At 44.5% G+C, this 15,216-nt stretch overlaps 1 protein-coding gene across 2 annotated transcripts in view; it reads right to left on the reverse strand.

Annotated features, from left to right (window-relative positions):
• Positions 1-15,216, reverse strand: part of RNF17 (ring finger protein 17) — a 362,040-nt gene that overhangs the window by 297,692 nt on the left and 49,132 nt on the right. For both annotated transcript variants that reach the window (XM_077298329.1, XM_077298328.1), the window contains exons 4-5: positions 13,384-13,484; positions 723-891 (exon numbers count right to left, since the gene is read on the reverse strand). In XM_077298329.1, the coding sequence (XP_077154444.1) occupies positions 723-891; positions 13,384-13,484 (270 nt within the window). The remainder of the gene's footprint in view (positions 1-722; positions 892-13,383; positions 13,485-15,216) is intronic.

The raw sequence follows: 15,216 nt of genomic DNA on the forward strand, positions 1-15,216 counted from the left end.
CTGTGTTCTGTCTGATCTCCCAGAAGAGCTGTGTGTGATTAGGAGAACAGACTGCCAGTGATTACATGTCTCACACTGGTAATACCTCCTTTCACTTACAATGAACTCCGGCGGCAGATTCTCAGGTAGATCTATATCCGGCCCATAGTGCTGAACAGCGCCTTTACATATTAAGAAATGTGAATTACTCCAAAATAAGACATCGGATCGCAGAGATCAAGGTATTATGCTACTGATCTTTCTTTGACCTGTGTACCCATGTAGACTGCTTAGCAAGGTAGATCCTACTGACTTTACGATCCGACACATCAAGAAGTCTTCTGTAATAGATTGGGAGCCTTGATACAGGTGTGTAAACAGCAGTAGAAAAGAGTGTGACTGCAGAATCAGCTTAAAGATTAAATTTGGACACCACATACAAATAATTATTTATTTTTATTTTTTAGAAAATCTCTGGAAGGAAATAAAGAATTGGTTTGGTGATCATTAACGCACAAATACTGCCTCTATTTGTGCTGCTGGAGTGATGACCAGCAGGTATCCTGAAAACAATAAAGTATCTCCATAGATGACAGAAAAGCGGGTCATACAGTTACCTGGAAAGTCCAAGTTGAAATCCCAGTCAAGACACAGATGTCTTGAAATCTTGTACCTTTTCTAGATGTTATATGGAAACTATATGGTACAAAAAAAACAGACTTTACCTTTAATAATGTACTTACAAGGTTTAGATCAAAGTACTCAGTCATTGGACACTGTTGTACCCCTTCAGCAAAGACAATTCTGGCCTGCAAAAATTCTATCTGTGTCTCTATATCCTTTAAAGCTTTCTTCAGCTCCACAGCATTTATTTCATTCATTGCTTTTAGCTCTGCAAGTACATAAGATTCCCTAGGAAAAATAGGACAAAACACATCTAAATAACGCTTCTGTTAATGTTAATAACTTGAGCACATGATGTTACAGTCTTATGCTCTTCCCTACCTATACATCAAGAGTATCCACAGGCTTATGTTCACATGAAAGAGGCCAAGAGTGTCATTTGGGGGGTTTGTTCGGTCATTTATCTATGGTATGTATTATATAAATTTGGGAGATGTGTAAAATGAAAAGTAAAAAATGTGATGTAAAAAGGCCATAAAGTAGATTGTCTGCAATACCAGACAAAACACAAATAGAACAGCAGTGCAATAATGGGGAGGAAAAAAGTAGATTTAGGCTACTTTCACACTAGCATCGCTTGGCCTCCATCGCAATGCGTCGTTTTGGAGAAAAAACGCATCCTGCAAAAGTGCTTGCAGGATGCGTTTTTTTCTCCATTGACTTGCATTAGCGACGCATTGCGACGGATTGCCACACGTCGCTTCCGTCATGCGACGGATGCGTCGTGCTTTGGTGGACCGTCGGCACAAAAAAACGCTACATGCAACTTTTTTTGTGCGACGTGTCCGCCATTTTATACCGCGCATGCGCGGCCGGAACTCCGCCCCCTCCTCCCCGGACCTTACAATGGGGCAGCAGATGCGTTGAAAAACTGCATCCGCTGCTCCCGTTGTGCGGCGCTTTCAACGCTAGCGTCGTTGCGTCGGCACGACGCTAGTGTGAAAGTAGCCTTATTGGGGAACCCAGAAGACTTTGGGAATATCATGCTTCCACTAAGAGATGAATACATAACCAAAAATGTTTGCTTTTCCTTCCCAGGTTATGCTACTCCAACACGCAGAACTGAGCTAAACAGTTTGCACACAATCAACTAGAGAAAGCCAACAGCTAAAGAGTAAAGCTAAAATGAAAGTCTTTATGGATCAGACAGGAAGGAATTCATCTTCCCTTGGATCTCACAGATTCAGTTACATAAGTCTCACCATTAAATACTGTGGAAATAAAATGCACCCAAAACATTAGTCTTTCACCAAGTATGGAGTATTGGCATACTCAGGAGAAATTGCTCAACAAATTTTTGGGTCCATTTTCTTCTGTTACAATAGTAAAAATTTAAATTTTGTGATTAAAAGAACATTTTTGTGAGAAAATGTAAATGTTTTGATGCTCTGTCCGAGTTGAGGAGCAAGCTGCTGAGCTCAGCTATTGGCTGTAGAATTGTTGATGGAACGTCAGCACCGCTAACAATGGACACCGGGAGCCATAGCAGAGACTCAGGACTCAAAGAAGGTAAGTGAAGACAAACACTGCAGCCGTGAGACAGGGGATTTCAGAAACTGGACCATCCCTTCAACACTGCAAAGCAATGGTTTTACATAAAAGTGTCTCTCCCTGCAAATATTTGCAAAAGCACCAATCAGATGACAGACAGTTCTTGCACCCAAAACATTTCTCCACAGCGAATGTACTGTTTAAGAGCTGGAAATATGCACAAATCTATTTATATAGTTACCTTTAATTGTCTGTCATCCACTTTCGTCTGGACGTCCTCGAATCCCACAATCCATAGCGCTGCACCGTTAGTGCGCCGACCGCCATATTGGAATACCCAAGTGATGGGTATTCCAATATGGCCCCCGCTGGTGGTACCAGGCCCTTGCGCAGTATCACCAGCAGGTCATCGCCGGACCCCCGCGCTGCTGGGACTCACCCGCCACAAGAACCCCTCCCCACAGCTGGGATGCAGGCCGCCACTGGGATCCCGGCATCCGCTTGGATCCAGACCACGCCCCGCCGGGTAGTTGTATTGCCTGACCCCATCGGGATGTCACCACCCTCCCGATGCGATAGCATGTGGGCTCCATCTAGTATGTAATAAACCTCTATAACTTATTTCATTTTTCTGTCCACGTAGATGTGCAAGGGCTTGTTTTCTTTGCGCGTCGAGTTGTACTTTTGAATGACACCATTCATTTTACCACAGTGTACTGAAAAATATTTAGAATTTAGAGTCCTCGGTGGTTGATACCTTTTAATGGCTAACTGAAAAGATGGTGACAAATTGCAAGCTTTCGAGACTACTCAGGTCTCTTCATTAGGCAAAGACTAAAAGAAATTCTGAAGAATCACATATTTATGCACAACATAAAGTGCATAAATAGTGCTCACCCACACGTGAAGGGAAGGAATATAAGGGTGTGGTCATGGGCTCCTAAAAAGACAGCTACCGGTAAGTAGCTAAGCATTTATTCGGTCTCCCATGACAGCACTACGAGAGAATTACAGAGATGTAAAGAATTTAGGGAGGGACCACCGCCTCCAGCACCCTTCTGCCAAATGTGAGATCGGAGGCACCCATATCCAGTCAATAGTGTTTGAAGAACATGGATGGAGAAGACCAAGTAGCTGTCTTACATATCTCCTCAATGGACACCTCCGATCTCTCAGCCCCGGACGTCGCCACGGCTCGTGTGGAGTGAGCCTTCAGACCCTTCGGAACCACCACGCCACTTGCTGTATAGACTAAAGAAATTGCCTTCCTGATCCACCTAGCTAAGGTGCTTTTGAAGACTAAGCCCCTTCCTCACTCCCTGAAAGGAGACAAAGAATTCTCCTTCTTCCAATGGAGCTTTCTTTCTTTTTGATTCCCAGGGTTAGCGCAGAAGAAAGGAAGAACTATTTCCTGCAGTCTATGAAACTTGGAAGCTATCTTCGGCAAATATAAGGGATCTGGCTTTAAAATAACCCTATCCTACCCTAAACTGGGTATACGGTGGTTGCCTGGATAGGGCCTGCAGATCACTAACCCTCCGGGCCAATGTCAGTGCAACTAAAAGGGCCGCCTTGAATGAAAGAATTCTTATCGGGGCTGCCTCAATAGGTTCAAATGGCGCCTCCGTCAATGTCGTCAGCACTAAATTCAAATCCCACCAAACTAGGGCCTAGATCTAGCCGTTGCTCTAGTGAACCTGGATACTCAATAATTGCCTGCTAGATCACAATTATACAGGGCTCCTGCTGACACCTAAACTTTAAGGGTGCTTGTGACCAGACCCATCTCTAAGCCCCTCTGCAGAAACTCCAACACCTGGTTTATTTTAACCTTGCCCCCAATCTCCGCCCCAGAGACTGACAGGAACTTCTGTCCAGGTTCTGTTCCAGGTTCTGGAGTATATTTTTGTCGTGGACGCCTTCCTACTCTTTAACAAGGTATCCACTAGGCCCCGAGAAAACCCTTTCTCCCTCAGCAGTGTCCTTTCAAATTCCACGCCGTCAGATGTAGGTTAGACACTTGTGGACAGAAGATTGGTTCCTGTGAGAGGAGATCTGGGACATCCAGAGAACCCACGGGCTGGTGACCGACATCTTCCTTAGCCATGGAAACCACAGTCTTCTGGGCCAGAATGGAGCTATTTGAATCACAGCTGCCCTGTCTTCCACTGCAGAGACTCTATGGTAGAAGGGGACAATGAAAACTTCTTTTCTAGGCATCCCCCCAAGTGACGATCATTATGTAACACGTCCCACTGCAGGGCCCTAGTATGGAATTGGGCCACCGAACAGCAGGAATGCAAGGCGTGAGAGCCCAGAAGAGACATAGCCCCCCTAAGGGACATAGATGGATTATTCACAGCCCTCAGAACCTGACGTCGAATACCTTCTACCTTAGACCCTGGTAGTCGACATTCCTGAACCCCCGATTCAAGGACAAGACCAGGAACTCATGAACTTTAAGGGGCTGAAAACATGACTTCTTGATATTAATAAGCCACCCCAATTTCTCTAGGACAGACATCAACCCCTCTATATGAAGAGTGCAGTGCTGAACTGAACGGCCCACAATCAAGAAATCATCTAGATAGGGGACCACTAGGATATCTTGCTCCTGAAGATGCACCATGACTTCCGCGATCACTTTAGTAAATACTCGAGGGGCAATGTGGAGGCCAAACGGAAGGGCTCTAAACTGATAGTGGCTTATCACACCTACCAGTGATACTGCCACCCTAAGATACTGCTGGTGATCTGCATGTATTGGAATGTGATAGCAAGCGTTTTTAAGATCTAATACTACCATGAAGCAATCTTTAAAGCGCAGCCGACTCCATTTTAAAGGAACGAAACACAAAGAATCTATTCAGACGCCTCAGATTAATAATGGTCCGGAAGAAAACGTGTGGTTTCTTAATCAGGAAGAAGGGGGAATAGAACCCTTTACCTCTCTCTGACGCAGGAACCTCTACCAGGACTGCCTTCTGCCGTAGTTCGCGGACTTCCGACTCAAACGCCTGTTCTCTCTTTTCGCTGTCATCCCATCTACTCTTATTCCTAGACGCCCTTCTTCGCTTGGACCATCTCCTGCTGAAGTTATGTCTAATTGAAGGACCAGCTAAGCTAGGGAACTTCTTTTTTGCTGTCCCCAGCCTTTTCCAGAAGCTCGTCCAATATTGGCCCAAAAAGATGTACCCCTTTCACAAGGGATATTGCACAATTTGGATCTGGCCTGAATGTCCCCCCGGCCAACATTTCAGTCATAGGGCCCTACGGGCCGCATTAGAAAGGGCCGCAGCCCTTGCCGCCAGCCTAACAGGGTCTGCAGATGCAACTGACAAATACAGCAGCTCCATGGATCATGGGAAGAAAAGACAAAATACTGTCTCTGGAAACCTTATCCCCAAGTTGCTCTTCCAACTGGTCCAACCAGACCATTAATGATCTGGCAGTGCAGGTGGCAGCCACCGCCGGCCTAAGCGATCCTGCTGACATCTCCCAAGCACCCTTTAAAAAGACATCTGCTCTTCTGTCCAATTGGTCCTTTAAAGTCCCCATATCCTCAAATGGCAGTGAAGCTTTCCTGGACGCCTTAGCAACTGCTGCATCCAGCTTTGGGGCTTCATCTCATAAGGACGAGGCCGACTCCTCAAACGGGCATCTCCTCTTGAGGGGCGGAGGTAGAGAACCCTTCCTCTCTGGCTTCTTACATTCACGCGATATTAGTGAAATGACTATCGTTCAAGGGAACAGCTCTGCGAACTTTCTGATCCAGACGTCAAAAACATCACATCTTGCCGGGGCTCCACAATACCCATCGACTACCTTCACCAGTTTGTTCACTTGATCAAGCTGGAAGCAGGAACGGCTTGACCGGGCCTCCGAAGATGACAACGATGAATCCGATACAATCTCTCCAGATTCAATATCCGATGCAGACACCGGAGACCTGGGCCTTCTTTCCTTATGGGTGATCTCTTGGAAAAGGGATCCTACTGAACCCCTAACCTCTGCCCTAACCATCTCCCTTAAACTGGATGCGAAGTCTGGAGTCTCCTCCGACACCACCTACCGAATGCATGCTGGCACAGCTTTTTTATCACAGTAGTCTGGTAACGGGACTCCGCAAACCACACTCTCCCTGTGTTTGGCTTTAGAGGTATACTTCTTCTCCTAACAAAAAATGAAGAGATAAAAGGGGAAAAAAAACACATCATCAAGTGAACTTTCACGAAGATCACTTACCAGTGACGTGCAACTGAATGGTACCATAATCTGAGGGGAATGTCTCTCAGCCGAAGGACCCTCCTTATGGGCTGTAGACTCATTCGGCCTACTGGAACTTCGGAGGCTGGATCTTTTGTCACTACCACGACCACCTGCCGACCGCAGCAGTCACTGGGTGACTTTCATGTGGGGCTTCTCCGCAAGCTGCTGCTGCTCAGGTAACGGTTGCTGCACATGTTGCTCTGGTGACTCCATCTTGTGGATCTATAAGCAACTGGCTCCCATTGTAGTATCCTTAAATAACCCCGCTTTCTGGTACCGCCCCAGCAAACTGTGGCCGTGCCCCTCCCCTTCCCATGACCACGCCCCCCTACAACGGTGATCCCAGCCAGTCATCGAACCGCAGCATCCAACGCTTCATGCCCCGATGCCTACAGCCCCCGACTGAGACCCCAGACTCACCGTCACAGCCGCCATCTTTTTCAGCGACCCCTGGCCACGTCAAAGATCGCGTCACAGAGGTCGCGCCCCGGCCGCGTAACCAAGGTCCCGCCCCGGCCACGTCACCGAGGACACGCCCTGGCAGCGTCTTCTAAGCACGCCGGAAGCCACCGCAACAGAATACACTGGCAACAAAATGCACACCGCAGCATTCCGCCGCCAGACACCAACCCAGCCCGCCGGCCAGAAAAGCACCACCGCGAACCCGGACGCAGCCACAGGGACAGACAACGCCGTAGCCCGCTTACTCACCTACACTGGCGATGGACCACGCTCAAGCCCGCTCTCCTACTCAGAGGCTGCTTCTCCTGCTGCCGCCCACACCTTCAGTCCCCCTGCAGTGCGGCGCTTCCAGCACACCGGACAGGCTGAGGCAGGGGACCCCCTCTGCCTGAGTCGGCCTGCCGAACCTGGGCACATCTTCAGTCTTCTACCTTCTTCTTACAGGTATGTTTGAAGTGGATCCCCTGTCAGGGACAGGAAACCAACTGATGCGGAAGAGAGGTGTCGCCCTTTTATGTTTGTAGGTTTCCTGTCCTTGACGGGCGGATCCCCTCTCTCGTGGTACTGTTATGGGAGACCGAATAAATGGCAGTTAACACGAACAGTGGAGGTCAAGAGAAGTTCTGGAAAACCAAGCAAAATTTCAGTGCGAGCTCATTATAGGATTGAGCTTAACTTGAGTTGGTACACATGCAGAGGTTAAACACATGTTCACATTGGCCACAAAACATTAAAACCTACAAGAGAAAAAAAGTAAGCAAAAACCCTGATATAACTAAGTAAAAAAACAAAAGTGCATTTAAAGAACACAGTTTTTAGTAATACTGTTTTTTGATCAAAAATAGCACAAAAGCCATCCCACCTCGTCAAGGTACAGGGTAGGACTGTTCCGATCAGAGTTACCTTGACGAGGTGGGATGGCTTTTGTGCTATTTTTTTTTTATCAAAAAACAGTATTACTAAAATCTCTGTTATTTAAATGCACTTTTGCTTTTTTACTTAGTTATATCAGGGTTTTTGCTTACTTTTTTTCTCTTATAGGTTTTAATGTTTTGTGGCCAATGTGAACATGCGTTTAACCTCTGCATGTGAACCAACTCCAGTTAAGCACAATTTTTGTGTTTTTTTTTTCTCTGTATTGTTGCATTCTGTGCAAGCCAGCGTGTGGCCTCCCCGTTTCTGAGCTTGAGATTATATATAAGGCTTCCACAGTCTAGTGTTTCACTGGTTGGGCCCAGTCCTTTTGTCTGCCCTTATTCACACTGAGGTCAACATTGACACATGGTAAGTTTTTAATATTAGACAGTGTAGGACTGTTCCGATCAGAGTTACCTTGACGAGGTGGGATGGCTTTTGTGCTATTTTTGATCAAAAAACAGTATTACTAAAAACTGTGTTCTTTAAATGCACTTTTGTTTTTTTACTTAGTTATATCAGGGTTTTTGCTTACTTTTTTCTCTTGTAGGTTTCATTGTAGGATTGATAGCGGGGCAAATCAGAACCCCCGCTTGACTGCTAATAACTTTCAGAAAGATTTAGCAGACTCTGGAATTGTGGTACAACGTTCTACTGTTCAGCGACACCTGCACAAATATGGCCTTCATGGAAGAGTCATCAGCATAAAAGCTCCCCTGCATCCTTACCATAAAATTCAGTGTCAGAAGTATGCAAAATAACATCTAAACAAGCTGATACATTTTGGTAACAAGTCCTGTGGACCAATGAGGTTAAAATAGAACTCTTTGGCCACAATGATCAAAGGTATGTGTGGAGAAAAAAAAGGCATAGATTCAGGAAAAGAATATCTTGCCAACCATTAAAGGGGTTGTCCACTGCTAGGACAACCCCTTCTTGATCAAAATGTTTGCCCACCATAAAATAATGAAGCTTATACTCCCTTCCCATGCTGGCGCCGTTCCCGCGGTGTCAGCACTTGCTCTCCCGGGGCTCCTGTGCTGTTATAGTGAAACGTGACACCGGTGCCAAATCAGCACTGGCGTCACTGTCCTGGCCTTCGGACAAATCGAACATGAAGAGGAAGTCCGGGCTACAGCTGATCGCGACTTCTTCTTAATGTTCAACTCAACAAAAGGCGGGAAAGTGAAGGTTTTACAATGGCCCACACAGTCCCCTGATCTGAACATCATTGAAAATCTGTGGATAGACCTCAAAATAGCAGTGCATGCAAGACAACCGAGGAATATCACAGAACTGGAAAAATGTTTTCAAGGAAGAATGAATGAAAATCCCTTACACAAGAATTGAAAGATTCTAAGCTGGCTACAAATAACGTTTATAAGCTGGGATACTTTCAAAGGGGGTTCTGCTAGGTTCTAACCATGCAGGGTGTCCAAACTTTTGCATAGGACAATTTTCAGTTTTGTAATTTTTAAAATGTAAAAATTTTTTTTTGCCTAAAATACAAAAGGAAATGTGTAATCTTTAAAATGGGCTGTCCCAATAACAAGTTATTATTAATTTGAATTTCCACAATTGGATGTGTTTAAATAAAATGTTCCTGTGCTGAGATAATCTTATAAATGTGCCCCTGCTGTGTACTGTGTAATGGCTGTGTCTGACCGTGCAGGACATGGTCTGATCATACCACAGCTACTGGCCGGGCGGGGAGGGCGAGTTTACAGATAATATACTGTAGCAGGGAATCGAAGCTGATTCTTTTTGTGAGCTAAAACATTTCACTGACTATTCTTAAATAATGTTACACCACAAAGAATGAATCAGCTGTGATCCCCTGCTGTAATGTCTATATACTCACCCCACCCAGCCAGTAGCTGTGGTATGATCAGACCATGTCCCTGTTCGGTGAGACACAGACGTTACAAAGTACCGAGCAGGGGCATATTTATAAAAGATTGTCAGCACAGGAACATTTTTTTTTTGACACATCAAATTGTGCAAGTTATTATTATTCCAATATATAGTGATTAAAACAAACTTTTGTTTGTGGGAAAACCACTTTAAGCCTTTTAACCCCTTCTCGACATGCGACGTATTTGTACGGCGCATGTCGGGTCTCCCCCTTTGATGTGGGCCTCGGCGCTGAGGCCACTTCTTTTCATCAGGTGACATTTGCCCCTAACAGCCACAGGTGGGATCGCGATCCACCAGCAGCTGTTAACATGTAAAATGCTTCTGTCAAAAACTGACAGCGGCATTTAACATGCTCGTGCCGGAAGTGTGTCACTAATTCCCACCCATTGGTGCCAGTGTCACATGACCGCGGGTGCCGATGGGTTGGCATGACAACCCGGGGTCTGCAGTAGACCCCTATGGTTGTCATAGCCAGATACCACTCATACCAAGTGAGCTTCTTCGCTGCACAAAGCAGGGCTGCAGACCTGCTGTGTGTAGCACAGGTGACCGGATGATCACAGCTTCTAGTCTCCCATGGAGACTATTGAAGCTAGTTAAAAAAAATAAAATAAAAAAAAACACATTTTTAAAAATTTAAACTTTTTAATCACCCCCAATTCAAAATAAAACAAACAAAGAAATACACATTTGGTATTGCCGGGTTCATTATCGCCCGATCTATGAATATATAAAAAAAAAATCTGATCAGTAAACGGCATAACAACAAAATGGGTCTCGGAAAATGGCACTTTTTTTTCCCCCTTTTTAAACAAACTTTAGAATTTTTTTGTCACCACTTAAATAAAAAAAAAAAAAAAAAGAACCTATACATGTTTGGTAGCAACAAACTAGAAATGACCTGGAGAATCATAGTGCCATGTCCGTTTTAGCATTTGGTGAACATGGTGAAAAAAAAAAACAAACAATTGGGGGCTGATGTTAATAGGCCGGTAAGGGGCCATAGATTTTGGCCCCTTAACAGACTAAAAACACCAGCCCTCAGCCGCCCCAGAAATGGCACATCCAATTCTGGCGCTTAGCCTCAGTTCTTCTCGATTGCCATGATACATTAGTAGTGATGAGCAAGTGTACTCGTTGCTCGGGTTTTCCTGAGCATGCTCGGGTGGTGTCCGAGTATTTGTGACTGCTCGGAGATTTAGTTTTCATCACCTCACCTAAATGATTTACAGCTATTAGCCAGCTTGAATACATGTGGGGATTCCCTAGCAACCAGGCAACCCCCACATGTACTCAGCCTGGCTAGTAGCTGTAAATCATGCAGCTGCGGTGATAGATCTCCGAACACTGACAAATACTCAGAGACCACCCAAGCGTGCTCTGGAAAACCCGAGCAACGAGTACACTCGCTCATCACTATACATTAGCAATCGGGGTTATAGTTATGGTGTTGATGTCAGCTGTGTAATGTCTGCTGACATAAGCCCAAGGGATAGTAATGGAGAGGTGTCTGTCAGACACTCCCATTTCTAACCCTGTAGTCAAAATCAATAAACATACACAGAAAAGCCATTTAACTGTAAAAAGCACTCCCTGACAATTACCCTCTTTTACTCATTTAATCCCATAAAAAAAAAAAAAAAAATTTAAAGTATTCGGAAGGGTCTGCCGTAATGATTATTATGGATTTCCCTCGACAATCCCCGACTCTGCTACATCCTAACGCTATGTGCACACGTTGCAGATTAGGCTTAGGAATTTCTGGTGCGGATTCTGTCTCTCCTGGCAGAAAACGCACCTGCGTTTTTTTGTGCGGTTAAGCAGCGTTCTTTTGTGCGTTTTTGATGCTGTTTTCTTGCAGATTTGCTGCGTTTTTTACCCCTGCGGTTTTCTATAATGGAATGGGTACAAAAACGCTGCAGATTCACAAAAAAGTAGTGACATGCTACTTCTTTTAAACCGCAGCGATTCCGCAGCGGATTTTCCGCAAAGTGTGCATTTTTTTTTTCTCATTGATTTACATTGTACTGTAAATTAATTGCGGATCTGCAGCGTTTCTGCACCGCAAAAAACACTGCGGATCCGCAGGGAATCCGCAACGTGTGCACATACCCTAAGGCTGCGATGAGTAGCGACATCAGTAAAGTTACCGCTCAGCGCTGCAGCCGAAACACACAGAGTAGCGTGTAAATCCGGCTGCTGTGACAAGCGGCAATGCGAGTAAGATTATTGCAGTTCACAGCTGATGAACTGGGGTAACCTTACCGACGTCACCGCTCGTAGCATGTGAACTTACTGACAGTTCTCACGCTGCTTGCGGTGATATCAGTAAGTTTACCATAGGTCATCGGCTGTGAACTGCGATAACATTACTCACGCGACCGCTCGTCACAGCAGCCGGTTCGTAATGGGACGTCCATATTATGGATTACAGCGGACCCTATGGATTACTTTTATCATATTAAATGGGCACAAGAGGGCAATTGTCAGGGAGTGCCTTTTACAATTAAAGGAGTTTTCAACATGTGCTTTCTTCTTTTAACTTATGGGGTTAGTAATGGGGGTTTGTGACAGACACCTCTCCATTACCAACCCCTGGGCTTGTGGTCAGCGGACCCCCCCCTTTTAACAATTGGTAAAGGCTAAGCGGATATCTGCTGGCTGATATCAATAGCCTGGGAAGCTCCATAGATATTATGGCCTCTTCCCAGAATAATAACACCAGCTCCCAGCTGTCTCCTTTCCCTCATCTGGTTCACGCCATTTTTTCGCATTTATTAGCTATATAAAAAGTATACAAAAATACACACGCAAAGCAATGATTATATATCTGACTGACATCTTCCTATATATCTATACATCTATTTTATATATCTCTAACTGTTCACTCTGAATTTACTGTTCGTGGCTGATGAAATGTCGGGTTTCCTATGATATGTGTGTAAAAAAAAAAAAAAAAATCTGATGGCAAACGGATGGTCCGTGTGCCGTGCAATTTTTTTCTCGCACTCGTAGACTTACATTGGTGAGTCTCAGGCGTCTTACGTGGCCATACTCCGCATGCTGCGATTTTTTTTCCTTACCCCAATTCCAGGTGAGGAAAAACTTGCAGATGAACACTGCCTCATTGAATAACATTGATGCGATTGCAATGTGATCTTTTCTCACACTGCACTTGCCATCTTTACATGCAGATGTGAGTGAACCCTTAGAGGCAGATCCTGGCTGGGTTCACAGCCATTATCTGCCAGGTATGTGGGGGTCTCATCCAGAAAGCCTAATCCAAAAACCCGTTTCCAACTTGTGTCGTACATATACGGCAGATGTCAGGAAGTGGTTAATCAAACGCTTGGCTCAAATTTTCATTTACATAGAACATACAGTAACACTACGGTCCACGAATGTGGGAATGCCTGAGGTCCAGCATTTCAGTAGTTTACTTACTCCATGCAGTGGTGTCTGGTACTGCAACTAAAGCCCCTTCATTCACCTTATTGTGTGGATAAACAGTTTTTAGACACTGATCGCCGTAACACCATATTCATAGACATATTTAGATGAGAAACAGGTCTTTTTTATACTTCCAATATAAACATGTGCACACCACACATACTGTACAGTCATTTAAATCGACAATCCAAATCAAAGTGACTAAACAATACCCACCTTTTTTTAAGAGCAAGGAATAGTTCGTTAAATGCCTCATGAACTGAGTGAATTACGTGCTTTTCCAGCATATTATTTCTAGTATCCACTTTTTTCAATGTCTGAATTAAAAAAAAAAAAAAAAAAATGCACATAATCAACAGTTTACAATCTAAAGGACTGGGATATTCTTCTCAGACTGTTTCTGTGCGTCACGAAGATCAAGACAATTAATGACTACAATAAGAAATAATTGTTTATAGGAATACGAAATATCGAAAATGAACAAAAAAAATAAGCAAAACAAAAGAGCACTTCCTCCCTTAGACCATGTTGCCACATACAAAAATGCTGCGTTTTTTTTTTCTGCACGTGTCTACACTAATCTGCTCACATCACTGTAATTTTTGGTATTTTTCCCCCTTTTTGACAGTTTAATTTTTTCTTTAGTGCAGAAGCACTGTGATTCTACAGCTGAAAACGCAATTGTGTTTTGTATGCATACTTTAGACTTTCCAGAGCAACATACAGGTAAGATATTCACCAAAAACCATATAGTCTTTAAATAAAATATGGCCACGAGTTTTCATGAAATTACACAGTCTAGGCAAAAGCATTTACAGGCAACAGATATCCACAAAAAAGCTAAGCAAAAAACTCAGCATTTAGTATACGCGAGAACATGGCCATAAACGTTTTTCTAGATCACAATATTACATAGTGGTAGCTGAACTGGGTATTACCACATTGAAGTGAAAGAGACAATGCTGCTATACCCAGAACTGATGTTACTAAGTAGAGAGCGCTCTGCCAACGATGTAAAGGTTGCAGTAGTCAACTGAGCACTCAAGGATAGACCTTAAATATCGTATACTGAAAATCTCATTCTCGGTCCCCCATTGGGGGACATAGAAAACCATGGGTGCACACTGTTGCCACCAGGAGGCTGACACTAAAAATTACAACCTGAAGAAAAAGACATTGGCTCCTCCACAGCAGGCTACACTCGCCTACTGGCACTCAAGCTATTCAGTTTAGAAAAGTGTCACTTAGGAGGCACACAAAGGTTTGTGCAAATTGTGTTGTTTTTTTTTTATTAAACTTTTTCTCGTTTCCTCTAGACACGGAAACAGAGGAGAATGTACATGTCACGATTCTGATGTCAGGTGTCCACTGAGAATGTTCATGTCACAATTCTGATGTCAGGTGTCCCGGGACCAGGGGCTCCTTCACTGTCCCTAACGCTAGGGGGCGCCCTAGCTCGACCTGCTCCCCGGATTACTTCTGATGATGCAGATGCCGGGGCCACGAACCTCGCCTTAGCTCTTGACTCAGACTGTACACTTCTCCCACCCAGGGAAGAGGGGAGTACTAGTATACCATAGGTACACCAACCAGACTAACAAAGCAATACGAACAGTGATAACAAAAAATACGAAACATACAAATATACTCACACAAATAACAGAGGGATGCACCAAGGAGTGGAGGATGGGGTAAAACCAAAGTAAGAGAAGAAAGGCAATTCTCAAACTGAAAACCCAGCAAGTCACAGATAAATTCACCTAGCGTATTTCATTACAACCAGCAACAGCCTCCAGCCATGCAGCATAAGCTTACTCTGACAATGAGTGCTAACCAGGGCCCAGATTATATAGGAGATGGGAGTGGCTAACAGTGCACAGCTGAGAGCCTTAATGCTCCAGGAGCTCTCAACAAAGCAGATTAACCCCTGCACTGCCAAAAGAAATTTACACCATTTAATACGAAGGTGAAGTGCTTCTAATCAGTGCAGGAGTAGGAGAAATCAGACGCTGCGGTCTTCAGGCTCCAGAGATAGTAAAGTCTGCGCGG

This window comes from Ranitomeya variabilis, chromosome 3, assembly GCF_051348905.1.
Source record: "Ranitomeya variabilis isolate aRanVar5 chromosome 3, aRanVar5.hap1, whole genome shotgun sequence".
In the NCBI taxonomy this organism is placed as follows: Eukaryota; Metazoa; Chordata; class Amphibia; order Anura; family Dendrobatidae; genus Ranitomeya; species Ranitomeya variabilis.